The sequence below is a fragment of the Tamandua tetradactyla genome, chromosome 24, assembly GCF_023851605.1.
Source record: "Tamandua tetradactyla isolate mTamTet1 chromosome 24, mTamTet1.pri, whole genome shotgun sequence".
NCBI classification, from domain to species: domain Eukaryota; kingdom Metazoa; phylum Chordata; class Mammalia; order Pilosa; family Myrmecophagidae; genus Tamandua; species Tamandua tetradactyla.
In genome coordinates, this window is record NC_135350.1 from 6914334 (window position 1) to 6942036 (window position 27703).

The following is a 27703-nucleotide window of genomic DNA, read 5'->3' on the forward strand; positions in this document are numbered from 1 at the left end:
TATGAAAAATGATCAGCTCAATTTGGGACCAAAGAAATGTAATTAAAATAAGATACCCCTTTTTTAATATTTTCATGACAAAAATTATGATACTTATTCTCTCTGCTGGTAAATTGTGATAATGGTACACAAACATTCCCATAGGAATATATATTAAGTCAGATTTTGTGAAAACCAGTTTTGCCATATTTGTTAAGAGGATCATAATTGTCCATTTGTGCTGTAAAGAAAGGAAAAGAGCCTACATGCCCAACAATGCAGGATTATGTAACATTGAAATGAAGTAATATACAGCTACATATAACTCTGAATTTTGAAACGTTTATTTGGTAAAATGATTAAAATATTGTATTCATTTATCTATTTTATCTATTTATCAAATATTTGAAAGAAGCTTTTTATTGTCAATATTCTAAACTAGCTTCTAGGAGTGTAAAATCAAATAGAACATGATTCCTACCCTCGTGGAACTTATATTCCACGAATGTGACTAGGGAGACAGATATTAATAAAATAATCATAAAGATATAAGATTAGAAATTATGAGCATACTGTGACGTATGAGTGTGTTAGTAGACCATTCTCTAGGAAAGTAAACTTTAGGCTTAAATATGGAAGATGTACAGATATTAGCCGAGTGAAGGTAGAGGGAGGTGTGGGAAGCAGGAGATGGAAGAGCATGTTTAAAATCCACTAGGCGCAAAGGACCATTGCACCCTTAGCTGAAGGAAATTCCGTGTGGCTCAGGGTAAAATTCTAGGTGAGAACTTGTGGCAGAGAAGTCTGAGAGGTATACAACGGCTGGAAGTTAAGTGGGCAAACCCTCTGTCATTCTCTGATTAATTAAAAGCTTTGAGAAATTTAAACCAGTGCATGATTACTAGATTTCCTTTTAGAAGACATTACACTATTATATCCATTTCCAGGCTGCTATGACACCGTGGGTTGGCTTAATAATTGGAATTTATTTCTCACGATTTCAAAGGTTAGAAAACTTGCTTCTTCCCAGGATCAATAAAGCTCTGGCTGGCCAGCAATCCCTAGGTTCCTTGGTTTTCTCATTTCATGGCCATGTGCTCTTCTTTTCCTTCAAGAGTCCTTTGACTTCTGCCTTCCAACTTCTCCCATGACTTTCTCTTTATAAGGCCTCCAATATAGAATTAAGACCCAGCCAAACTGAGTTGACTATACCTTAACTAAAAATTAAATCTTCAAAAGGTCCTTTTTACAATGCATTCACACCCACAGGACTAGAAGTAAGATAAAGAATATGTTTTATTTCTGGGGCCCATAATTCAATCTAAAATAGCTATCTGCTACTTGAAGAATGGGTTGGAATGCAAAAAATGAGTATTCAGAGAAATCAGCAGCAACTATTGCCATGGCCTGCTGAGAAATGGAGTTAGCATAGACTAAGACATTAAGGAAAAACCAAATGAAGGGCAACATTTTGAGATGTAAGATGTAAGGGAGGAAAAAAATGTCAAGGATGAATCAGATCCAGAGCTGTGTAACTAGATGGTGACCATACATTCCCATGAAGAAAAGAACCACTGAAGAGGATGCAAGAGATGGGGGCGGACGGTAAATCTGTGATGCTGACATTGAGTAAGATTTATCGGACCACCGACTACACTAAGAGGAGCAGTAGAGTAAGATGGTGCTCTGGGAGTATCCTGGGCTGGAGACAAAGCATGGCCAAAAGAATGTTGAACTCATTTGAGAAAAGAGTATAGAGGAGATAAAAGAAGGAATAGGATAAGGCAGCAAGTGAGACAAGAAAGTAAAGTCAGAATGTTAGAACTGAAAACCTGAGAGTGCAGTGATGCCAAATCCGAGGGAAGGTTGTACTGCCAAATGGAGGGACTGACAACAGTGTAGATGCTGCTGAGAATTTATCCAGGCAGGCAAAATAAGCTCATTTTCATGAGCTGGAAGACATGGACAAAAGTGGAATCCTTTAGCAGTGGAATGATAAGAATGAAGGCAGATGAATTCGCTTGAGGGACAAGCAAGTGAGGAGGAAACAATGGAGGCAGAGCTCGTAAAACAAGAAGTGATTGTGTGATTGTGAAGAGGAGAAACAAAGCACACACTAGGTACATAGAAGTTGGAGTTGGGTCAGAAGTTGTTCTATTGTGATGGTTATTTGAATTATGATGGGACATTTCCAAAAAAAGAGAATTCAAAGGCTCTGCAGAGGAAATGGGTTATCAGCCCTCTGAGAATCCTCAGAAGGGATGGAGGTTACAGGTAATGGCTTAGATGGGAGGGGAAGCATTCCATGTGTTTCTGGAGTTCTTAACTGCTCATGCTGGAACCCTTTTGGTAGCCATGTGAAGCCTATGGACCCCATTTCAGAGATGTGTTTTAAAAGCATAAAACTAAATACATAGAATTACAAAGGAAACAACTATATGGAAATAGAATTATCAAAATGTTTTTTTAATCAGTAATAACTATTTTTATTAAATCATTAGACAACAAGGTCTGATGATGGATCTAATAATACCATAATGTGCATAAACATTGCAAGATATCTGAGACAAGAAATCTGTAATGTGATGTAAAAATGTTTTCTGTTGGTGATTAAGAGGCAGATACAATAAAATTTCTGTGACTGTTGTACATGTTCATAATTTAAAGAGGTGCTAAATTTCATTTAGAAGTTAGTGAATGTAAAGAGGTTGTTCTTTGCTGATCCAAGTTCACAAATCTCTGAATCCTATCAACAGAGCACTGGTTAAGAATTCTTATAATGACGTTTAAAGGAGGAGTAGAGGATTACGTACATACTGTCACATTTGTCGGTCTGAGATAGAGAAACAGAAATGACTGATAGTCTCTGCTCCCTCTAAGATTTTGGGAATGAGTTAATCTGATAAGAAAGAGCAGCGTGATATGGAGAAGGAGCCAATTGAAAAGAGAGAAAAGTGTACAATACCTCTGTGCAGGATAGAGATGAATTTGACCAGAAAAAATGTTAAATTGCTTATAGCAGTAGGGCCTAAGTGAAGTTGATGATTTTGAATTTATAGTATAGCATATATATAATCCAAATTATATGAATGCATATGAGTATTTGCGTTTAATGACTATAGAAATTAATGTCAAAATAAAGAAGATTAAAAGGGAATTTTTAATAATATAATACGATTAATTTTTACATTTTCACTATTTTTTTTGACTTTGCCAAATTTCTGCAGTAACATGCATCACTGAAAACAAATCCATGAGTCTATCTCTCCCATGAGATACAATAATGGGTTTTTTCACTGTATGAAAATTCATATTGCAAAGTAAGATAAACTTACTTTTAAAAATTGTCCCAAAAGCATTGAGATGATAAGCTTCAAGTTTGTTTTAAAACGTTATGTTTTGAAATATTTTCAAACCGACAGAACACTTTTCAGAGAACCCCAACAAACTCCTACCCCCAACCTGATACCCAGATCCACAGATTTTATAATTTTGTTAAATTTACTGTATTATTCTATCTATTCACCTATCTGTCTATGTTTCTATCTATCCATCTACTTGAATATAGCTTATAAACATCATACTCCCAGAATACTTAATACTGCCATTACATGTCCTAAGAGCAAGGATGTTCACTTAATGGCATCACATTAAATGCCGTTATCAAGTTCAAGAAATTTAAACTTGTTATAAAGCTTGCAGTTTTCATTCCCATTTTTTTATGTCCCAATAAATTCCTTTTGAGCCTTTTCTTCCTTGTCACATGTTGCACTTAATTGGCATTGTCTCTTTAGTTCTTTGTTTTTGTTTTTTTTAATTATGATAACATTGTCTACAAAATAAACTTTCCCATCTCAACTACTCCCAAGCATAACATTCAGTGGGATTAATCACATTTAAAATGTGCTAGTCTCACCACCTTCCATTAATAAAACTTACCCATCTCCCCAAATGGAAATCCTATATATGAATTATGCATAAACTCCCATTCTCTTTACCTCCCACTTCCAACGCACCCCTGAAAATCTGTACTCTACTTTGTGTCTCTACATGCTTGCCTATCCTCTGATACTTTCTTTATTATTACCATGGGTCTTAAACATCCTAAATCTTTAACAATTTTTCTTGATGTGATACCAACTTAACTTCAATAGTATACACAAACCATACACAAACCCCGCTGTCCGCTTTATGCAGCTCTTGTTTAAAAATTAATGAGTCCCAAACCACTGATTTATCATTGCATTTTATGCATTTGCCTCTTAGATCCTGTAGGAAGTAAAAACTGAAGTTGTAAACCAAAAATAGTATTGGCATCAAATTACCTTCAGTGGAGACATTTATTTCTTCATGTGACTTTGCTCTGTCCTTTGTTGTCCTTTCCTTTCTACCTGCAGAACCCCCTTTAGCATTGTTTGTAAGGCCAGTCTAGTGGTGATAAAGTCTCTCCACTTTAGTTTATCTAGGAATGTCTTAATCTCTCCGTCATTTTTGCCAGATACAGAATTCTTCATTGACAAGTTTTTGCCTTCAGCACCTTAAATATGTCACCCCACTGTTTTCTTTCCTTCATGATTTCCAGTAAGATATCAACATTTAATTTTATTGAGGCTACCTTGTATGGGACATGCTGCCTCTCTCTTGTGACTTTATTTTTGGCATTGACAGTATGATTGTGTTATGTCGTAATGTGTGTCTATTGGGATTTATTCTGTTTGTAGTTCATTGAGCACAGTAGATGTAAACATTCATGTCTCCCATTAAATTGGGCCAGTTTTCAGCCATCATTTCTTTTTGCTAGACTCTCTAACCTTTTCTCTCTTTCTTCTCCTTCTAGGACTTGATGGTGTCCCACAAGTTCTTCAGGCTCTGCACACTTTTCTTCATTCTTTCCTGTTTCTGCTCCTCAGAGTGGATGATTTCAAATACATTATTGTTCAAAAGTTCACTGATTCTTTCTTTTCCTTGCTCCATTCTGCTGATGAAGTCTGTAGGGATTTTTAAGTTTTTATTTAATTTCTGTTACCATAGGCTTCAGTTCTGTTTGGTTCCTTTTCATAATTTCCATCTCTCCATGGATACTTTCTTTGTGCGCATCTATCTTTTCCTGATTTATTTTATTGGTCCACATTTTCCTTTAGCTTTTAGATCTTATTGAGTCTTTTATTTCTTTTCCCACATTTTCCTTTAGCTCTTTGAGCTCATTTAGGACTGCCTTTTAAACATCGTTGTCTGGCGTGTTTAAGATCTGGTCCTCTTCATTGATGCTTTCTAATGCTTTAATTTTCTCCCTTACCTAGGCCATCACTTCCTGTTTCTTTTATTGAAACCTGGACATTCTGATATTTTAAGGCGTTACAACTGGAATTTGGACTGAAGTTTCTGTTCCTTAAGATTATAGCCAGTTCTTTTATGACAGTATTTCCCTGAATGTCAGGCGCTAACAGGGGAAAAAAAAAACGGAAAAAAAAGAATAACTTTCTCAGTCTTTGACTTGTGTGAGGGCTCTTCCTCAGAGTTTATCCATATAGTGAGTTTGGAAAATAGCCCCAGGACAAAGAGTAGAGGCCTCCCTGATCCTTTCTTGTACATGTGCTCAGAACTCTGTGTCCTTCATCAACAATCCTTGGCCCCAGGGATGTTGCAAATGCAAGTCAAATGCAACTTGACTGCTTTCCCAGTGTTCTGTAGAACCCTGTGAGCTGCCATCTCCAGGACAAGTTCTAGGGCAGCGAGTCTGGGATGAGAGTCCTAGTTTATTCTTTCTGGCTGTCACCAGACAGATGAGGCCAGGCACTCATACTCCCAATATGTGCATGACAGGTATTTTACCCCTTCCAGAACCAGGTCCAGGCACCTATAATAGGACCAGGGACTGGCTTCACACAAAACCAGTGAGAGGATGAGAGAGATGCCAGCCAGGGTACCAGGATATACTATTCCTTTTATGTAACCTTTTATTTTTTGATTTGGTGCGCACACTTTCATTGCAATCCTTTAACTGTTTTCTGGATCATTAAGAAATATGTTACTGCCAGTTATTGCTGGTTGTGCAAAGCTGATGTGGGGGATAGGGCCCTGAAGCTTCTCATACCACCATCTTGATTGGGGTTCTCCTTAATTAAGTTTTAATTCAAATCCTTGAGGAGGGAGGAAAGCCTGATTACTATTTATAGCAGATGCGTATGAATTCTTTCTTCACTTAGACTAAATAAATAAAAAATAATATATATGAGGAGCATGTGTCTCTGTGCATGCTTCTTCAAGTAAGTGCTTTAAACATTCAGATTTGCAAGGAGTTAGTTTTTCTGGTAACACTTTTTAGTGCTTTCTTGCTTGGAGTAGGGATCCCAAACTGCTTCACATTTAAAAATAATTCAGCCTATTATTTAGCTAGTCCTGTCTGCTCAGCAAAAACAATAAATCCAAGGCTCAGCAGGTATAATTCAGAGACTCCTACAAATGTCACCTGTCACTGTAATTTCTACCCCACATTTTTATAATGGGCTTCACAGAGGAGCTATAGTGCTATTTTTCCAATAAATATGTCCCTTTGTGACTTCTCAGTCATATTTTTTATGATAATCTTCTTAGTTGTAGAAATATAAGGAAAAATTGGAGGTAAATCATGTATGTCAATGTACAGCAGATTAAGTATAATTCTATGCTAAGCTGCTTAAAGTAAAAATTTTAACTGTAATAACATGCAGATAATATGTTTATATTTCTTTATGCATGCTATGCCATTTCTATCAATTATGCTAAATATACAAATTACATAATCTCTATGTACTCAGCATAATGCATAAACCTATAAAAGTACTCAATAAATCCCAACCATAAGAGGGCTTCAAAAATGTTTATTAGTTCCATCAGTCTTTCACTCACTAGTTACTTGTAAGCCACTCACCATTTTCTAATCATCATTGCTTCTCTAGTCATTTCTTTGTTGTATGCTGTATGGCGGGGTCACATTTCATTATTTTTCCATGTGAGTATTCCATTATTGCAGCACCATTTGTTGAATTTTTGTTTGCTTGTTTGTTTTTCCTTGGTTTGTTTGTTCGCTTGTTTGTTGGGAAGTTTATGAGCCAGAAATCGAGCCAAGTTCTTCCGTATGACAGGTGAGAATTCTACCACTGAACTACCCTTGCACCCCTCTAGTCATTTTTGTTGTATCTCACATATAACCTGCTACTCCACTACTATGTTAAACCCAAATATAATTGCATCCTTGTTTTGTACTAGATTTCCTTCATGTCTCCTTTTAGGTATCTCGCTAGACCAAGTTATCCATCTCCATATGCCTTATTCACCCTCATTCCCACTGACCTTAAATGATAAAACTCTTTCCAATTCAGTGGTTCTTTTTATTCTGCCTGTCAAAATCGTCCTCACCAAATTCAAGCTCAAAAGCTTCACCTATTGGGTGCACAGGTGGTACAGCGGTAGAATGCTCGCCTTCCATAGGGGAGACACAGGTTCGATTCCCAGACCATGCAACCCCACACACAAAAAAAATCAAGAATTTTTCTTTCTTCAGTCACAATCACTAATTGGTCTGGCCATCACAGCAAATAACTTATACACCAAATCAAGTATATGATGTCATCGCAATCTCTTGTCTCTTTCACTAGATTTTGATTTCTTTGATAATAATGACTATGTCTTTTCTATATATCACTTTACCTACAGAATCTTTTGAAGCTCTTTGTTCTGGAGAAAAGCTTAATAAATATTTGTGAATTGACCATTAAATTCATCTCTCATTGAGTTGGACTCTCATTCTTGACCAATTTGTTACTAAAAAGTAGTAGTGAAACATATTTAAAAATGAGCAGTGTTAGATGGAAACCCTCAAGGGAGCAAAAGGTAAGGAAATTGGGCAATGTCAGTTTGAGTATGACACCTAAAAAAGCTTTAGGAATAATATCTGCTTTCTCTGTAGTCCTAGCACTTTCCACACAGCAATATGTCCGTGACATCTTTTCATTTCTAATCAGACCTCTGAAGGAAATCCTTTTACTCTGCCTCTGTCTTGAATCTAGATATTTTAGACATGAAGATAATCACAAGTGGTTATCTTCATACCACATAATATTATTGGAGGCTTGTACTTTAAAAAGACTTTAAAATAAACAATATGCTAATACCTAGGTTTCAATCCATGCACTTTTCACCATATTTTTCCTTTTAAAATCATGTAATCAATTTTTATTATTTTTGTGAAATGGATACATGCATACACACACATACATCAAATATGCAAACATACACACATGCCCACACACACCTACCCAGATATAAAGAAAATTAACTTTGCAATTGACTTTCTTGTTAAAGCACCAACGATCACATGAAGATCCAGCTGCTCTGAGGTTTAATTTCTATGAAGTTATTACAACAGACCATTGGGCCCCTTCTGACTTAAAAACTCTGCAGCGGAGATGCCTGGTACCTGGATGGTATGCAGTCCACATAGAAAGATGGCTAACATACTTTGCTACTTCTCAGGTAATGCCTGGAAATTAATTTCTCGTTTTTATTACATCATGACTGCATTGTACTGACAAACAAAGACTCTGAATTAGTGTTGCCGCAGATAGTGGTTTATAATCAGATAAAATCACAAGTAAGAGAGAAATGTAGATTTTGTTTTACATTTTAAATCTCAGTGATACCACTAAAATGTAGTTAAATGGGGTGTACAACCCTTGCTTAGTAGCAGAGTTCTTGCCTGCCATGCCAGAGACCTGGGTTCATTTCCTGGTGCCTGCCCATGTTATAAAAAACAAAAATGTAGTTAAATGGCTCTAAAAACATATCCTTGAGATATTTTACTGAACAGTAGCTGTGAGTTATAAGTCCTTACACAGGAGACATAATGTGATGTCATTCAGAGGCAAAAACTCTCAACTAATAACAAAGAAGCCTGTTAGACAGTACTTTTCCAGAGCATTGTATACAGATATCTGAGTTCCATTTGTCCTGTGGGATCTTTAAAGGGAAAGAAGTATTGCATTAGACTGTTGAAATGGTAGTGCTATGACAGTTCTGGGGGTTATGGGTTAAAAGAAGTAGGAATTTGAGGAAAAAAATACTTACCCTTTATATTCTGAATTTCAGCTCAGGGTATAATTATAACTTGAGTTCCTGGTTGTGGTGTGTAAGAACACAGATGCGTGATTTCCAATTTTGATGCCTACTGTTTCTAAACCTTGACTGCAGTTAACTCATGGGATTTTGGCAGGTGGGATACCTATCTAACTGATTAAACAGCAGATGGACAATCATGCTTCTACAAAGTACTAAAGGAAGTGTCTATATAATTTCTGATTTAAAACAAAGTAAATTAAGGGTTATAATTACATAACAAACAAGAAATGATGCCTATGACAGATTTAAATTTTTTGTTTAAGTGGAAGGACATAAGAATAGTAAACCTGAATATTTATTGAAAGTACCACATGTTATATTCTTATTTGCACTGACCTCTAATTTATTAATGTAGTACCAAATTATAGGAAGCAGCTTATTCTACTCAATTTAGTTTTGTCCTTCGGTAAGTGGCCATTTTTTTATTTCACAGTTGCTAATTATTGATGGACAGCAGCTGAGATCTGACCCAGCTACTGTAATGGATGAAGTCCAGAAGTTTCTGCGAGTTACACCTCATTATAATTACTCAGAAGCTCTAACGTGAGTCTATTCTCATGCATGATTTCATTTCCGTTATTTGCCATCATAAATTATTACTGGTCGGTGTGTATACAGCATCATTAATACTAGCCATAAACTTATACATCATTATGCTACTCAAAAGCAGTCAAAGTAATATCCTCATTATTCATACAATGTCTCCCTTTTGAATACCAGGAATACTTTATTGCGTTTTATTTATTATCGCCAACTCCTTTTTGGTGGACTTCTGCCCAAGATCAGTTCATCAAGTAGAATTTCTGCCTGCCTACTCTGAGTAGAAACTGGCCTGGGAATGGAGGTTACAAAGGTGAAAAATATATCGTATCCTCCTGAGCAATTCATAGATTAGACATGAAGCGGCAAGGACTATTGTTACCTGTATGGCATTGAGTGATATTTAGGGCGGATCTAGGGAAGGGAGTGCATTTATGTTTTCCTCTGTACTTACTAAGTTATGTATAACTAAACATAATCACACATTATGTCCCAGTTACCTATTGTTGCATGACAAGCCATCCCCAAACCTACTGGCATGCAGCAATAATGTTTGTTTGCTCATTTCCATTCCTCCAATCTGTGCGTTGGCAGTTAGGACAGGGCACTTCAGGGAGACACATTTGTCTCTCCTCCATGATATTCTGGGTCACAGCTGAAAAGACTTGAATATCTCTGGGTGTGGCTCAAGTGGCTAGGGACAACGGGAATCATCAGGAGGCTTCTTCACTCTTATCCTTGGCTCCTGCGCTGGGATAACTTTAAAAGCTAGGAGCTCAGCAGTGGAGCCTTCTTCCTGAGACCGCCTCCTACCCACCCCATGGGGTGGCTTTCTCACAGTGTAGAAGGAGGGTTCTAAGAGAGGAAACGTCCAGTGAGTGACCATTCCGAGAGAACCATGGCTCTCTCTGATCCAGCCTTGCAAAAGTCATACAACAAAACTTGCGTTGCACTCTGTTGGTTACAAGCAAGTCAGTAAGACCAGTTCAAATTCAGAAGGAGAGAAATGAGACTATTTCTCAATAGGTAGTGGCAAGGTCATTCTGCAGAAGAGAAGGTGGGATGGGAGATACTGGTGCACTCATCTTAGGAAATAAAGCCTGACCCTTTAAAAAAAAAAAAAAGTAAGGAAGCAAAGTAACAAACAGGGATAAAACATCCAAGCAGCCAAAATGTATTTTAAAAAGGCACATTTTTTACTTGCAAAAGACTTCCCCACAATATCTGATATAAAGCCTATTAAACAGAATTTTGCTAGACAAAATTCTAACAAGCCTAGTTATATAATTTCCCAGTTCAGAGCAGATTAGAATCAGCAATTAGACAGTTAGAGTGGATAATGGAGGGACAGGGAAAGCAGTAATAAGATTTTGTTGTTCTTTAGGCACTAAAACAACCCTAATGAAGTTTCTACTTACACATGAAAATAACAACAGCACACAAGGCATGCCCCTGTTGATTAAGTAGACAAAGCTTCCTATAATTTATTTTGCAGTAATTGTTATTGATGTTGATATCTCTTCCTCTGCCTCTCTGACATAGGTTAGGTAACAGTTTTATCCTGTTCACTACAAATAGTTGCTTATGGTTCAATAAACCTGTCAAATCACACTTTTGAAGAAGAGATGAGAAACAAGTAAATAACATATGGTTTTTCATATGTCTCACACATCACAAACATTAATGACTATCGTGCTGTTTACTGTGATAAAAGAGCCCAAATGCAAACCTGACTCATGTCCCAAAAGTTGTCTAACAGTTATTTGAGAACTGCTTTGCATCTTAATTTCACAATTCCATGCCTATGAAAAAATGAAACAGAAAACAATGAATTGATATAACTTATAAAGGCGAAATGTCCGTTGTTAGGCTTAGGGTATATAAAGTTGTCAACACAATAAATGACATCAGGGCAGCAGAATAGTGTGGCTTCAAGGTTATTACAACCCTATCTAAAGAAGTACCTTTCAGTCATCGGGTGGCTCTCTTTCGTCAGGTAATATTAAGCACTGCCTCTCCCCAGCTGCTATGGAGAGAAAAGCAAGATTGCACCATCCTGAGGCCTCTGCACTACCTGAGTACAAAGGAGGTGCTCTCAGAGTGTGTATAAATATCTTGACTTTGTTGCCAAGCCGTATTTTACCTTAATGCAGTTAAATATTCCCATCCTGAGGCAGAAAAGGCTGTTTAGGGGCACCGTTATTCCGACTTCCCCTTCTCATTTTGCACAGCAAGCTGAACTGTTTTTCCTCATGGGAAATTAACTAAAACTAGAGAAAGGACTGTGATAGACAAGGAGCAGATTGAAAAGTCCAAGTTGGCAATGACTCTGTCTTCCTTTTATCCATTTAATCAGTGATGAATTTAATTTTAATTGATAATATGTACTAGGACAGGCTGGGCTGCAAGGAACAGGTTTCTAATAATAGGCTGGGCAGGGAAATGGTGAAGAAAATTTCCCTCTCCCCCCTAAACAAGTTCACATATGTGCAGAGGTAAATTACAGGTGTACCTGTAATATAGGGATGGACCCAGGGCAACAAAATATTCTACAACTAATTAACTTTACATCCCAGTCAATTATGCTTCATCTTGCTAAAACATCTGCTGAGCAACAAAAATGCAAACCTCTCAATGTTTTATGCATGCAGCAAGTCCCATAGCAATAAATTTAAAATTTCCCTTCTTATTTCGTGCAGTCTTTCATTTTTCCTATCTTGTCAGTCCTAAACAGAAACTCTTATCTGTCTGAGTTTAAACAAAATAATGAGGCCATACATCCTTTCTTTTGTAATTTAGTGCAAGCCATTGGATCAAAACAGAATTTTCTTTCAGAGAGTCTTCAGGACCTGAAATTTCCAATAAGATCATCTGTCTTCAACAATAACAGCAAAAACAAAATAAAATGGTAAAATAAAATAAAGAAGAGGAAAGTTATCTCATCTTCCATTCACCAATTGTGTAGTCTCATTGTATCTGAAAAAGCATACCTAAATTTTATACTTCTTTAATTTTCTTCTTGTGGAGTATAAAAAATGTGAACTTCAATAAGAACAGTATTTTCCAAATCAGGAAGGTTTAATTCATGTATACCGTATTTTATACTTATAATGCATTCAGCTGCTTTAATGTGTAACAGTTGACTGATTTCAAGAAAATCTTATTTTTTTAATTTTTTTAAGATTTTTTTTCTTCTTCTTCTTTTTTTTTTTTTTTGCATGGGCAGGCACCGGGAATAGAACCCGGGTCTCTGACATGGCAGATGACAACTCTGCCTGTTGATCCACTGTGACCCACCCTTAATTTTTGAAGTATTTTTATTGAGATATCTTACACACATACTGTCGATCCATAGTATATAATCAATGGCTCACAATATCAACACATAGTTGTGTATAGATAACCATGATCGTTTTTAGGACATTTGCATCACTCCAGAAAAAGAAAAAAAGAAAAACTCATACATCACATACTCCTTACCCCTCCCTCTCATTGACCACTGGTATTTCAATCTACCCAATTTTTTTAACCCTTATCCCCCCTATTATTTATTTTTTTTGTCATATGTTTTTTACTCATTTGTCCATACCCTGGGTAAAGGGAACATCAGACAAAGATTTTCATAATCACACTGTCACATTGTAAAACCTGTATAGTTGGGGATGCGAGGGTAGTTCAGTGGTGGAATTCTCACCTGCCGTGTGGAAGACCCAGGTTAGATTCCCAGTCCATGCACTTCCCCCAAAACAAACAAATATGCAAAGAAAACAAACAAACAAAAAAACAAACAAAAATTCAACAAAATGGTGCTGTAATAACGGGATACTCACATGGAAAAATAATGAAATGTGACCCTGCCATATGGCATAAAAAAAAGTTACGTAGTTATACAATCATCTTCAAGAATCAAGGCTACTGGGATAAAGTTAAACAGTTTCAGGTACTTCCCTGTAGCCACTCCAATGCACTATCAGCTAAAAAGGGATATCTACATAATGCATAAGAAAAACCTCCAGGATAACCTCTTGACTCTGTTTGATACCTCTCAACCACTGAAACTTTATTTTGCTAATTTCTCTCTTTTGGTCAAGAAGGCATTATCAGTCCCATGATGCTGGGTTCCAACTGATCCCAGGATTTTGGTCCAATGTTGCCAGGGAGATCTACACCCCTGGGAGTCATGTCCCACATTGGGGGGATGGGGAAAGGCAGTGAGTTTATTTGCCAAGTTGGCTTAGAGAGAGAGGTCACATCTGAGCAAAAGAAGAGGTTCTCTGGTGGTGACACTAAGTCAAAATTATAATTAGGTTTAAATTCTCCTTTGCAGGAATAAGTTTTATAGGGACGAAATCCAACATCAAGGACTCGGCCTATTTAATTGATTGCCCCCCCTGCTTGTGAGAATATCAGGAATTCCCCAGATGGGGAAATTTAATATCTCCTCCTTTTTCTACAGTCCCTCCTGGGTGCTAGTCAAATACTTTTTTATTCTCTGCCTAAATTATTCTGGGAAGTTTTGGCGCACCACACTAATCCACACAAATCAACAAGATCTCATGCCTTAGTCAAGATTCTATGTAATTATGTTGTTTGAATGAACTAACCATAAAAGGTAAATTATAAAATGTGCTATCCAAATTATAAATTTTGCACCAAATAAACATCTCTTTCTTTGCTCTCACGCAGATGCTGAAGTTTTAAAATTTGGACCATAGCACCATTTACTCTGCATTCTGATTTACCTTAGTCCTATCCAGATTAGCTTCATTCATATCTCTACTTGAAGTCTGATCACTTTCCCAACTTTTTTAACCTTTGCTCTATTCTGTACTGCTGACTTTTTCAGAGCGCTGTGAGTCTCAGGTGTCATATAAATACCCGAAGTTTCACAGAATGACCAGTTATATATACACTAGCACAGTATCTCAGAATTTAGAAACAACAGTTACAACTCCTGAATATATGTGACTGCTGCAAGAGCTTACAGTCTAGGACTCTTTACAAAAGGCCCCAACCTGACAACCCATACCCTTGACTTCAACTCTCCAAGTTTGTATATTGTAGTTAGTTCGTATGAGTGAGGCATGATAATATTTGTCTTTTCGCTTCTGACATTTCATTCAATGTATTATCCTTAAGGTTCATTCACCTAGTTTCAGGTCTCACAATTTCATTACTTCTTGCAGCCACTCAGTAGTCCATTTTAGGTATACACCACAGTTCTCCGTTGCATTCCTCAGTCATTGTACCCTTAGGCAACCTCCATGCATTGTGAATTGTGAACACTGTGCAAATGTCTATTTGTGTCCCACTCTCAGTTCCTCCAGGTATATACCTCAGAATGGGGTTGCAGGCTCATATGGCAACCCCACCCCTAGTCTCCCTCCTATGGAATGACCACAGCGGCCTCCAGAGGGGCTGTACCTCTCAGCTTCCATACCAATAGTGAATAGACACCTCTCTTTCTCCATATTTTCTCTGGCACTTGTTTCTGTCTGTTCATTTTTTTTTTTTTTTTTTTTGCATGGGCTGGCACCAGGAATCGAACCCAGGTCTCTGGCATGGCAGACAAGAACTCTGCTTACTGAGCCACTATGGCCCACCCTCTCTGTTCATTTTTTAACAATTTTATTTGCACATCATACAATCCAACCTACATAAAAAACCAGTTCCTGGATTAATCAGATAACAATGCCTTGGTCACCACAATCTATATGAAGACATTTCATTTTTTTCTACAAAGAATTCAATACTTGTCCCCCATATCTTCCACTAGTTAACATTTACTTTTGGCATGATGCTGTTGTTACATCAAGTGGAAGCATGTTGCAATGTTACAGTTGATTATATACCCTAGCTTGCATTGACTGTATTTTTTTTTTGCTGTATAACATCTTAATTTCACCAGTTTGCAATGTTGAAATTCATCAGTCCTTCTTTATTAAAAAATCATTCTTATATTTATAAATTTAATCACCATCATCATTCACTCTAGAAATTCCTAAGTCATGCCATCTCACTCTATCTGTCTTTCCTTCTGGTATCATATGTGTCCCCAGCCCTTCTCCCTCTCCCATATTGAACATTGAGCTTCATACTATTATTATGCTACTATCAGATATTATTGTGCTATCCATTTCCAAGTTTTTACCATCAGTTCTGTTGCACATTCTGTACTCTTCCACACTAAATGCACAATCTCTACCCTCCTTCTCTCTTCTGATAATCTGTGTCCTTAATTTTAACTCTCAAAGTTCACTGGTTAATTTGAGTTCATATTAGTAAGACCATACAGTATTTGCATTTTAGTTTCTGGCTTATTCCACTCAGCATAATGTCCTCAAGTTTCTTCCACATTGCTGCATGTTTCGTGACTTTTTTCTGTCTTATAGCTGTGTAATATTCCATTGTATGTATATACCACAGCTTGTTTAGTCACTCATCCATTGGTGGATATTTGAGCTGTTTCCATCTGTGTTAATTTGCAACCTGTCAGAATGTAATATGCCAAAACTGTAACAGTTTTTATAAAGGGAAATTTAATAGATTACAAGATTACAGTTCTAAGGAAGTGAAAGTGTCCAAATTAAGGGAACAACAAGAGGTTATGCTCACTTAAGAAAGGCCAATGGGTCAGGAACACCTCTGCCAGCTGGGTAATCACATGGTTGGCATCTGCTGGTCCCTTGCTTCTGGACTCCACTGCTTTTAGTCCCTGTTTTTGTGGAGGTTCCTCACTTTACTTCTCTGGGGCTTGCTTTCATCTCTTGGCTTCCATTCGCTCGACTACAGGTTCTGGTTTGCTTAACATCTCATGGCAACATATGCTGGACTCCAGGCATCTCCAAATATCTGTGCCTCTGTTCTCTAAGTGTCTACATCTGTGACAGCTCTGTGCTGAAGTTTCTATTGGCTCTGAGGCTTCTGTCATTTCTCTAGGATCCTTCATTTCTGTTGTTTCTCCAAAATATTTTCTCTTTTAAAGGCTTCCAGTAAGCTAATCAAAACCCACCTGTAATGGGTGGAGTCCCATCTCCATCTAATCAAAGGTCACACTCACACTGGGCGTGCTACATGTGCATGGAGGTAATGTAATCAAAAGCTTCTATGTGCAATATTGAATCAGGATTAAAAGTAATGGCTGCTCCCAAAAGATTGGATTAGACTTTAAACATGGCTTTTCTGGGGTACATATAGCTTCAAACTGGCATATTCTACTCTTTGGACCCTGAAATTCCATTCGATTTCAAAGTCTGAGAGTTGTTTATCCTTGGGCTTTAGAAAGCAGCAGTCTCACCCATTCCAAGGCTTGTGCAACTCTCTCCAAATGCTGGTGTGGAGTTTGCAACCTTGGGGGACATTGAAGAGACCACCTTTTTTCTCGGTTCCACCCTCTCCAAATGTTGGGGCTGCATCCCAGCTATCTGGCATCTCTGGTGCACACGCTCAACCTCTCCACAACAATGGGGCCCACCCAGGCTCCCCTTACCCGGTTGATGTGCTCCACCCTCCTGAGGCCTCGGGTGGCACAGCTCTTTCTGAACAATGAAATGGAATGCCCACCCTCTGCTTCCAGGGCAAACTCACCCTCTCCACCTGTATGGGTTGGTCCACTCTCCTGACCCAAGGTTTCTTGGCTCCAGACATTAAATTCTTTCAGGAAAACTCATTCTCCAATACAGGCTATTTCTGAAATGGCTGGCTGCTTCCTTGTTTGCTTAAATCCTCAAGTAGAGCCCTATTCTTTGGGGTTTCATTTTTGGGAAGCCCAGAATTTTCCTGACCATCAATTTCTCTTTTCTTTGTAGCCAAGAGCTAAATTCTCAATTTATCTCTTTCTTCTCACATTTTACTATAAGCTATAAGGAGAAGCCAGTTTGCAGTTGCCACATTTAATTTGAAATTTTCATCTCCTAAATATCAAGTTCATTACTCTCAGATTCTGCCTTCCATTTACAGAGAATGCCTACTATCCAGTTATCAACAATACATTTATCATTTCTGTCTAAAGCTCAGAGGTAACTCTAGACTCCACATTTCTACCAACAGTCTCTTCAAAGCACTCTAGGCTTTCTCTGTAATGCTTCTCACACTTCTTCCCAAATCTTCCCCTTATTCATTTAAAAAGCCCTTCCAAAATGTTTGGTATTTGCAAACCACAACACCCCACTCTTGGTACCAATTCTTTGTTAACTTGCAAGCTGCCAAAATGTGATATACCAGGGCTGGGATGGCTTTTATAGAACAGAATTTAATACATTATAAGTTCACAGTTCTAAGGAAGTGAAAATGTCCACTTTTCACTTCATTCAAGAAAGGCTGGTGAACACCTTTGTCAGCTGGGTAGTCACTTGGCTGGAATGTAGTGGTCCCTTGCTCCTGGGCCCCACTGTTTTCAGCCTCTGTCCCTGTGGGGGTCTCTCACCTTACTTCTCCAGGGCTGACTTTCATCTCTTGGTTCCTGTTGGCTCTCTCCAGGTTCTGGTTTGCTTAACATCTCACGGCAACATGTGCTGGACACCAAACATCTCCAAATATCTTTGTCTCTGTTCTCCAAGTGTCCAATATCTGTGACAGCTCTACTGTGAAGTTTCTGTTGGTTCAGAGGCATCTGCTGTTTCTCTAGGCTCTGTCATTTCTGTCATTTAAGCAAAATGTTTCCACTTTTAAAGGATTTTAGTAAGATAATCAAAACCCACTTGGAATGGGTAGAGTCACACCTTCATTTGATCAAAGGTCGCACTCACAACTGGACTTGCCACTTCTGCATGGAAATGATCTAATCAAAATTTCTGTTTACAATATTGAATCAGGATTAAAAGCAATGGCCGCTCTCAAAAGATTGGGTTAGTCTTTAAATATGTCTTTTTTGGAGAGCATAACATCCTGAAACTGGCACGACATCTCTTGGCAATCATAAATAATGTTGCTATAAACATCATTGTGTGAATGTCTGTGTCCTTGCCTTAAGTTCTTCTGAATATAAACCTAGTGATGGGATTGCTGGATCACGTGGCAATACTGTTCTTATCTTCCTGAGGAACCACTAAGCTGTGTTTCAGTGCTTGCATCATTTTACATTCACACCAACAGTGGATACATGTTTCTCTACATCCTCTCTAGTACTTGTAATTTTCTTTCTTTTTTTTTTTTTTTTTTCTTATAATGGCCATTCTAGTGGGTGTCAGATGCTATCTCATTGTGGTTTGGATTTGCATTTCCTTAATAGCCAGGGAAGTTGAGAATCTCTTCATTTGCCTTTTAGCCATTTGCATTTCTTCTTCAGAAATGTGTCTGATTTGCCTAGTTTTTAATTAGGTTGTTCGTATTTTTGTTGTTGAGTTTTAGAATCTCTTTAGATAGTCTGGATATTAAACCCCTATCTGATATGGGGTTTCCAAATATTGTGTAGGCTGCTTTTTAACCTTCATGACAAAGTTCTTTGATGCACAAAAGTGTTTAATTTTTGAGAGGCCCCATTTATCTATTTCTTCTTTTCATTGCTTGTGCCTTGGGTGTACAGTCTAGGAAATCACTTCCTATCACAAGATTTATAAGATATTTCCTCACATTCTTCTAAAAGTTTATGTTCTTAGCTCTAATGTTTAGGTCTTTGAACCATTTTGACTTAATTTCTTCATAGGGTTTGAGATATGGATCCTCTTTCATTCTTTTTCATATGGATATCCAGTTCTCCAAATACCATTTATTGAAGAGGTTGCACTGTCCTTGTTTTGTTGGCTTGATCACCTTATCAAAGATCAATCATCCATAAATGAGAGGGTTTATTTCTGAACACTCAATTTGATTCCACTGGTCAGTGCATCTATCTTTATGCCAATACCATGCTGTTTTGACTACTATACCTTTGTATTGTGCTTTAAAGTCAGGTAGTTTGAGACCTCCCAATTCATTCTTCTTTCTTGAAATATTTTCGTTATTCAAGGCACCCTGCCCTTCCAAGTACATTTTGTCATTGGTTTTTCTATTTCAGCAAATTGAGTGGTTGGGATTTTAATTGGTATTGCATTGAATCTATAAATTAAGAATTGACATCTTAATTAGTTAGTCTTCCAGTCCATGAACATGGTATTCCATTTATTTAGGTCTTCCATAATTTCTTTAACAATTTATTGAAGTTTCCTGTGTATTGGTCTTTTTTATCCTTAGTTAAATTTATCCTTAGTTAAATTTATTCCTAAATATTTGATTCTTTGGGTTGCTGTTGTAAATGGGATTTTTTTCTTGATTTCCTCTTCAGATTGCTCATTACTAGTGTACAGAAATACTACTGATTTTTGGGTGTTGATCTTGTACCCTGACTCTTTAGTGTACTCATTAATTAGCTCTAGTAGTTTTGCTGTAGATTTTTCTGGATTTTCAATGTATTGTATCATGTTATTTGCAGTGAGAGTTTTACTTCTTCCTTCCCAATTTGGATGTCTTTTATTTGTTTTCCTTGTCTAGTTGCTCAGCCTGGAACTTCCAACACAATGGTAAATACAGTGGTGACAGTGGGCATCCTTGTCTTGTTCCTGATCTTAGAGGAAACACTTTCAGTCTTTCCCCATTGAGCATGATGTTAGTTGCAGGTTTTTCATATATTCCATATTTCATGTTGAGGAAGTGCCCTTCTATTTCTATTCTTTGAAGTATTTTCATCAAGAGAGGATGTTGAAGCTTGTCAAATGCCTTTTCTGCATCAACTGAGATAACTACGCATTTCTTTCACTTTGACTTATTGATATGGTGTATTACATTATTTGATTTTCTTGATTTGAACCAGCCTTGCATACCTGGAAATCTCCCACTTGTTCATGGTGTATAATTCTTTTAGTGTGCTGCTGGATTTGATTTGCTGGCATTTTGTTGAGGATTTTTGCATCTATATTCATTAAAGGAATTGGCCTGCAATTTTCTTTTCTTGTATTATCTTTGTCTGGTTTTGGCATTGAGGTAATGATGGCTTCAAACAATGCACTAGGTAACTTTCCATCCTATTCAAATTTTTGGGGGGTTTCAGTAGGATTGGTACTAACTCTTCATTGAATGCTTGGAAGAATTCATATGTGAAGCCATCTGGCCCTGGACTTTTCTTTTTTTGGGAGCTTCTTGATAACTGATTGAGTCTCTTGTGATTGGTTTGTTGAGGTCGTCTATTTCTTCTTGAGTCAATGTTGGTTGTTCATGCCTTTCTAGGAAGTTGTCCATTTCATCTATGTTGTCTAGTTTGCTAGCATATAATTGCTCATAGTATCTTCTCATTACTTCCTTTATTTCTGTGGGGTCAGTGGTTATGTCCCCCCTTCCATTTTTTATTTTATTTATTTGCTTCCTCTGTCTCTCACTTTTTTGTCAGCCTAGCTAAGAGTGTTTCTATTTTATTGATTTTCTCAATGAACCAATTTCTGTTTTTGTTGATTTTCTCTATTGCTTTCATATTCTCAATTTCATTTATTTCTACTTTAATCTTTGTCATTTCTTTCCTTTTGATGCTTTGGAGTTACTTTGCTGTTCTTTCTCTAGTTCTTCCAGATGAAGAGTTAATTCCTTGATTTTTTATCTTTCTTCATTTTTTAATATAGGCATTTAGGGCAATAAATTTCCTATTCAGCACCACTTTGCTGCATCCCATAAATTTTGATATGTTGTGTTTTCATTTTCATTTGCCTTGAGATATTTACTTATTTCTCTTGTAGTTTCTTCCTTGACCCACAGGTTGTTTAAGAGGTTGTTTAGCCTCCATATATTTGTGAATTTTCTGACCCTCTGCCTGTTATTGATTTCCAACCTCATTCCATTATGATCTGAGAAGGTGTTTTGTATAATTTCAATCCTTTGAAATTTATTAAGACTTGCTTTGTGACCCAGCATATGGTCTATTCTGAGTAATGATCCATGAGCACTTGAGAAAAATGTGCATCTTTCTGTTGTGGAGTGTAATGTTCTGTAATGTCTGTTGAGTCTAGTTTTTTTATCATATCATTTAAATTTTTTGTTTCCTTATTGATCCTCTGTCTAGAGTTTCTATCCATTGATGAAAGCAGAAAAGTCTTCAACTATTATTGTAGAGGTGCCTACTTCTCTCTTCAGTGCTGTCAGTGTTTGGCTCGTGTATTTTTGGAGCACTCCAGCTCAGTGTATAAATATTTATGATTTTTATGACTTGTTTGGATTGTTCCTTTTATTAAAATATAGTGTCCTCCTTTGTCTCTTTTAATCATTTTACATTTGAAATTGAATTTGTCAAATATTAGTATAGCTGCCCCCACTCTTTTCTGGTTATTTTTTGTGTGAAATATCTTTTTCCAACCTTTCATTTTCAATCTGTTTTTTCCTTGGGTCTAAAGTGTGTCTCCTGTGGATAGCATATAGATAGGTCCTATTTCTTAATCCATTTTGCCAGTCTGTGACTTTTGATTGGGAAGTTTAATCCATTAACATTTATGTTATTACTATAAAGACAGTACTTTCTTCTACCATTTTGTCATTCGGATTTTTATATCATATCTTATTTTTTTCTCTTTTTACCTTTACTGAAAATCTTCATTTCTACACTCTTCCCCAGACCTTTTTCTCCTGTCTTTACATATCTGCCTGTTGTGTTCCTTTTAGTATTTCTTGTAAAGCCAGTCTCTTAGCTTCAAATGATCTCAGTGACTGTCTGAAAACATTTTAAACACCTCTTCACTTTTGAAGGACAGTTTTACTGGGTAAATAATTCTTGGTTGGCTGTTTGTCTCTTTCAGAATCTTAAATATGTCATACCACTGCCTTCTTGTCTCTATTATTTCTGCTGAGAAATCTACACGTAGTCTTATTGAGTTCCCTTTGTATGTCATTGATTGCTTTTCTTTTGCTGCTTTCAAAATTCTCTCTTTGCCTGATATTTAACAATCTGACTGCTAATTGTCTTGGAGTAGTTTTATTGGAACCTGTACATTTTGGGATATGCTGCACTTCTTGGATCTGTAATTTTATATCTTTCATAAGAGATGGGAAATTTTCAATGATTATTTCATCCATCAATCTTTCTGATCATTTTCCCTTCTCTTCTCCTTCTGGGACACCTAGTACACATATATTCATGTGCTTCAGGTTGTCATTCAATTCCCTAAGACCCACTCATATTTTCCCATTCATTTCCCTATCTTTTCTTTGTGTGTGGAATTTCAAATGTCTGTCCTCTAGTTCACTAATCCTTTCTTCTGCTTCTTCAAATCTACTTTTGTAGGTCTCACTGTTATTTTTTAATCTCTTCTATTGCACCTTTTACTTCCATAAATTCTGTGATTTGCATTTTCAAACTTTTGAGTTCTTCTTCATGTTTACCCAACTCATCTATTTTGTGATATCTTGCCTAAACTCATTGACTTGATTTTTCATGAGATTTTGCATGTCTGTTTGAACTTCCTGAATTAGTTGTTGCAACTCCTGCATTTCATCTGAAATGTCGGTTTGTTCTTTGGGCCCATATCTTTGATTTTCCTAGTACGATTCACTATTTTTTGCTGTTGTCTAGACATGTGGTTTCTTAATTAGTTTATTCTGGAATTGTTTGCACTCTTTTACCTGGGTTTTTTTCTTGTTGGTTGGTTTTGTTCTCTATCTGCTCTTTGGCATTCAGTTCAACTTTTCTAGACCTCTAGCATAAATTCTATTTAACTGATCAGAATTTTTCAGCTCTTGTTTTTCTGTTTCTTCTCCTGCCTATGGAATTGTTTGTTGAGGAAGGTATCCCCAGATATGATCAACCCCAGTAAAATGTTCCAAGAGTAGAAAAGCTCACATCTCAGAAAGAGAGAATGGCCATTATCAAGTATCTCTGAGGGTGAGGTCCAGCAAATTGTCAGACTTTCCTATGAAGCATCGAGACTCTGTTCTTCTCCTATCCTGCCCAGCATGTGACTCTTGTCTGCCTGGGGCTTCCCACCAGTGTAAGGTAATGCAGTGGCCTAATTTCAGCAACCTCTCTCTCCAAGTGATGTGGTTGAGACAGAGGCTGAGGTTGAGGGCAGGCTTAGGTTGCTGCTATTTTCCAGCCACTGGGGCCTGAATCCTCTGAAACTGAGCCATCACTTGAGCTGGACTCTGCCCTTTTTTTCTTGGGGCTGAGACACCTTTTAGGGAATTGTCCCTCATTTACCTATTTACTTTGTCTCTCTGACATCTCTTAGTTCTGCCCTTGGCTGAGGCAGTGCTGAAACCTGAGAGTGCGTGCAGTTCTGTCTAGTGAGAAGTGAAGAAAAAATAAATAAATAAATAAATAAAGCTTTCTCAGAGCCAGACCCAAGGTCCCCATGTTTTCCAGTCATGAGCTGGAGTTGGTACGTAGCTCTCTGTCCCTAGGCTCTATGTGCCTCCTTTTCCTGATATCCAGCCCTTTGCAGTATTTTGTGCTGTCCAACTCAAAAAGCTTTTTTATTTTTTCTATCAGCTGAACCCTCTCTCTGCCAAGGCGAAAATTCTTAATTCCTTTAGTGCTTCCTCTAGGCTTATCTGTGGTCAGGCCTGTTTTCAGCAGTCAGATTTTGTTAATTAACTTCACAAGTAGAGTTGGTTGGGCTAACTTACTACTAGTAAAGTCTGCTTCCTTTCCCCTAGGGGAACCAGCCTGCCATTCCCATGGGGGAGGGTAGCTGGCCTCCGTGGCTTGGGAAACTTACAGTTCTATGTAGGATCTTATCCATTTCACCCAGTTCAGACTGGTGTATGCTGTGTGTCTGGAAACTGATGTCCCCTCAGCAATTGTTCTGTACTGTTCCTGGCTATTTACTAGCTGCTCTGGAGGATGAGCTTTATTCCACACCTCATTATGCCACCATCTTGCCTGTGTCTCTTACTGTATTTTGACATAGATATCAAATTAATAATTAAACTATTCTGGTAGACCTTTATATTAGGACTGTAATTTTGATAGACTTTTATTGGTTAATAGGTAAAATGTGGAATTTAATTTAATAACTCCAAAATGCAACTGCATTGAAGAGCTATATGTCTTTTTCATTACAGTAAAATTATTCAAATTATTAGAAAATATGGGTTCTTTAGTCTCAAATCAGTTGAATTATTAAATTGAGGTGTTGGGCCTACAAAGGTGCATTTCCTTCATCCAGTTGGAGAAGGTCTCTCACTCAAAATTCTGTCTGCGATTTATAATCACTATGTACTCAAACTATCGTAGGTTTGATCCCCAAAAGGGCTTTTGGTGTCAACTACTGGAAGGAGGAAAAACCAAATGCCTTGGAAAAAGCAAAGGCCGAAAATATCCACCCATGGATCCAGAGGTAATATTTCCCCTAATCTTGAATTACTCTGGAAAAATTCTGTGCATATGGCTATTTCAAAATTAATGACTATAAATTCCCTTCCTTTTTCTGTTCTTTCTTTGTTATACATAGTTTTATATGTTATAAGAAGATGCAAGGATAAAATAGTTATAAGCCAGTTTATGATAAAATGGATTAATTATTTATGGACACTGATACATAATAATGTGCATGAAATAATGACAAATCAAATTGCAAAACAGTTAGGAAAAAGATCTCAACAGGAGTGGCAGTGTGATGGATCAGAGTTTTAGCAATCAGCTTCACCAGATATAATGAGTATCTCTTCTTAGACAAGGTGGGCAGAGGGATGTTGGAAGTGATTCAAGTGTTACTACAGAAATAAAGTACCAGAAGGTCCTTACGCCACACCTTTGACCTCAATAATTTCTAAAGGGTTTCAGAAACCACTTCAATCTGCCAAGAAATCAATGTAATGTTCCCACTACTTCTATAAACATCTTATCCAGAATTTGAAGTGTTTACAATCTGGCTTAAGAGAAGAAATGTAATGAAATAACTCGTGAATGGTACAAGATGAAATATAGTTGTGTGAAATCCATTTTTCACGGCATACACAAAAGTTTCTATGGGAATTTCATGAAGAAAGAGTTCTCTGCGTGTTAAAATACCAGGTAGGGCTTAAGGGGAAATAGTGTGACTTTGGCCAGGAAAAGAACGATGCGTGGGCCGTTGCTGCATGTACCAGCACAGGAAAACTGTTCATCTCTATTTTATCAAAGAGACACAGAACGATGTTAACTGGGTAACAATGTGAAGACACATCCAGAAAGAAAGCTGGATTCTAAATTTTCTGCTTCTCAGAAATCTGTATAAATAAAAGATAAGTATAAAATTAAAACCTTTGATATGTGTGATAATCTGTTTTTAACCATTCATCACATAAAGGCTGATAAGTCCAACTGACTAGGAATATAAGCATCGCGCAGATCAGGCTTCAGAGACCTTATAATATTTTGGCAGCAGAAAGTTCTTGATGATTTAAAAGGTCCATTTTTGCCCTGAATCAATACAGAAATTTGTTTCATGTCATGCTGCAAGTTATTTCTTTGATCATGACTTTCAGATTTTATGGCTAAGTTCACTTTTTTGTTGTTACCCTATGGGACAATTTTACAGTAAATGACCAATTTGAAAAGAAATGCATGTGTCTTTATCAGCTCACTTTTCTATATTTGGTTCCACATCGGGCCCCTCCCTCATTCTTTTCCAGTATTATATTCCTCTCAACAACACTTCTTCCTATGTAGACTTCACCAACCTGCAATGAATATGTGTCATAATGATAAACAAGGCACACAGGATGCACCTGAGACTATTTTCAGTTTACAGCTACAGTTTTGCCAAATCTTTACAAAAGGTAAAAAGAATGAAACCTGAGGAAACACTCAAAGAAGTAAATATGTTTCATAAACACCCGCTTTGTAATAGAATTTCATAAGCAATATTGGTTGCATAGTAATGTTTGATGACCTGACTTCTTTCAAGTCTTGTTTTTGTTTTTGTCTTGCATGTGTGTGTGTTTGTGTTTTGGGTTTCCAGTCTAGAACTTTTCTCTCCAACTACTACCGAGATCATAATGTGGAATTGTCCAAACTGCTACACAGACTGGGGCAGCCACTGCCGTCGTGGCTGAGACAAGAGCTGCAGAAAGTGAGATAGCGCTGAGAAAAGAACCGAGGCTCTCAAGACACTTTTCTTATTAAACAGAGAAACCAACCCCACAACTTCATCCCTTTAATGCGCTTGTGATTGTGAGCAGAAGACTGTGTGAATAAATTTCCTTCTATCTTTTCATAAAATGAAAACTGTTAGATATGCACGCATTGGCAATTACTAGCATTAATCCCTGTGTGAGCTTCTGGGGAACAATGCGGGGTTTTGTGGCTTCATCCACTTTTCAATGTGGGAATCATAACACAGCCCAGTTCCTCTATTAACCATAATGTTGCAGAAACTATCTGTAAAACTGATAACCTTCATTATTTGCAAGTGACAGATTAGAATCTTGAGGATAAAGATAAGGGAGTGAGGTATCTGTAAATGAAGTTAGTAGTAATCTAATATCTGAATTAAGAGCTAACATTTTTCCCTAGTTAATTTTAAGACAAATTTTCTATTGTTATGAAAAGAAAGTATATTGCCCATACTCTATTTTTGAACATCTATTATTTGTTATAACCCCCATATATTTTCTTCTGTTGTTAATCCTACTTATCAAATTTCCCTGACTTGCTAAAAAGTTGTGAAGTTGTAGTTTCTCATGATTTTTGTTTGTTTGTTTGTCTGTCTTTATTGCTCTGACATTGCTATTTTATCAGTCAGGGCATTTTTGCGTTCTATAAAAAGCTGTTACAGAGTTTGGGGACACAAGAAATTCCATTGCATAATCTGCATAATATATCTAGTATATATAAGGCTATCTTTAAATGGCTCCAGAATCTTACCATATATTAATCTAGCTGTTTCCACCTTGACAATGATGTAGTTTTTATATATAGTTTCCCAATCCAAGGCAGAAGACAAAATTTTATTGATTGATAAGATACTGAATGAAAATACCAAGCTCTGGTTACAGGTGTAGTGAGGCACTTGTGCTTTCTTTCAGTATATGTCAATCTTTTCAAAGCACGGATTTTTCATATATGACTACTATTGTAGGAGATTGTGTTTTTAAT

General features: G+C 37.1%; 1 protein-coding gene across 1 annotated transcript in view; it reads left to right on the forward strand.

The window, feature by feature from the left end:
- Positions 1–26742, forward strand: part of LOC143668424 (bifunctional heparan sulfate N-deacetylase/N-sulfotransferase 4) — a 304009-nt gene extending 277267 nt beyond the window's left edge. The window contains exons 11-14 of the mRNA XM_077143213.1: positions 8323–8493; positions 9569–9678; positions 24860–24962; positions 26568–26742. Of these exons, the coding sequence (XP_076999328.1) occupies positions 8323–8493; positions 9569–9678; positions 24860–24962; positions 26568–26687 (504 nt within the window). The 3' untranslated portion in view covers positions 26688–26742. The remainder of the gene's footprint in view (positions 1–8322; positions 8494–9568; positions 9679–24859; positions 24963–26567) is intronic.
- The last annotated feature ends 961 nt before the right edge of the window (positions 26743–27703 follow it).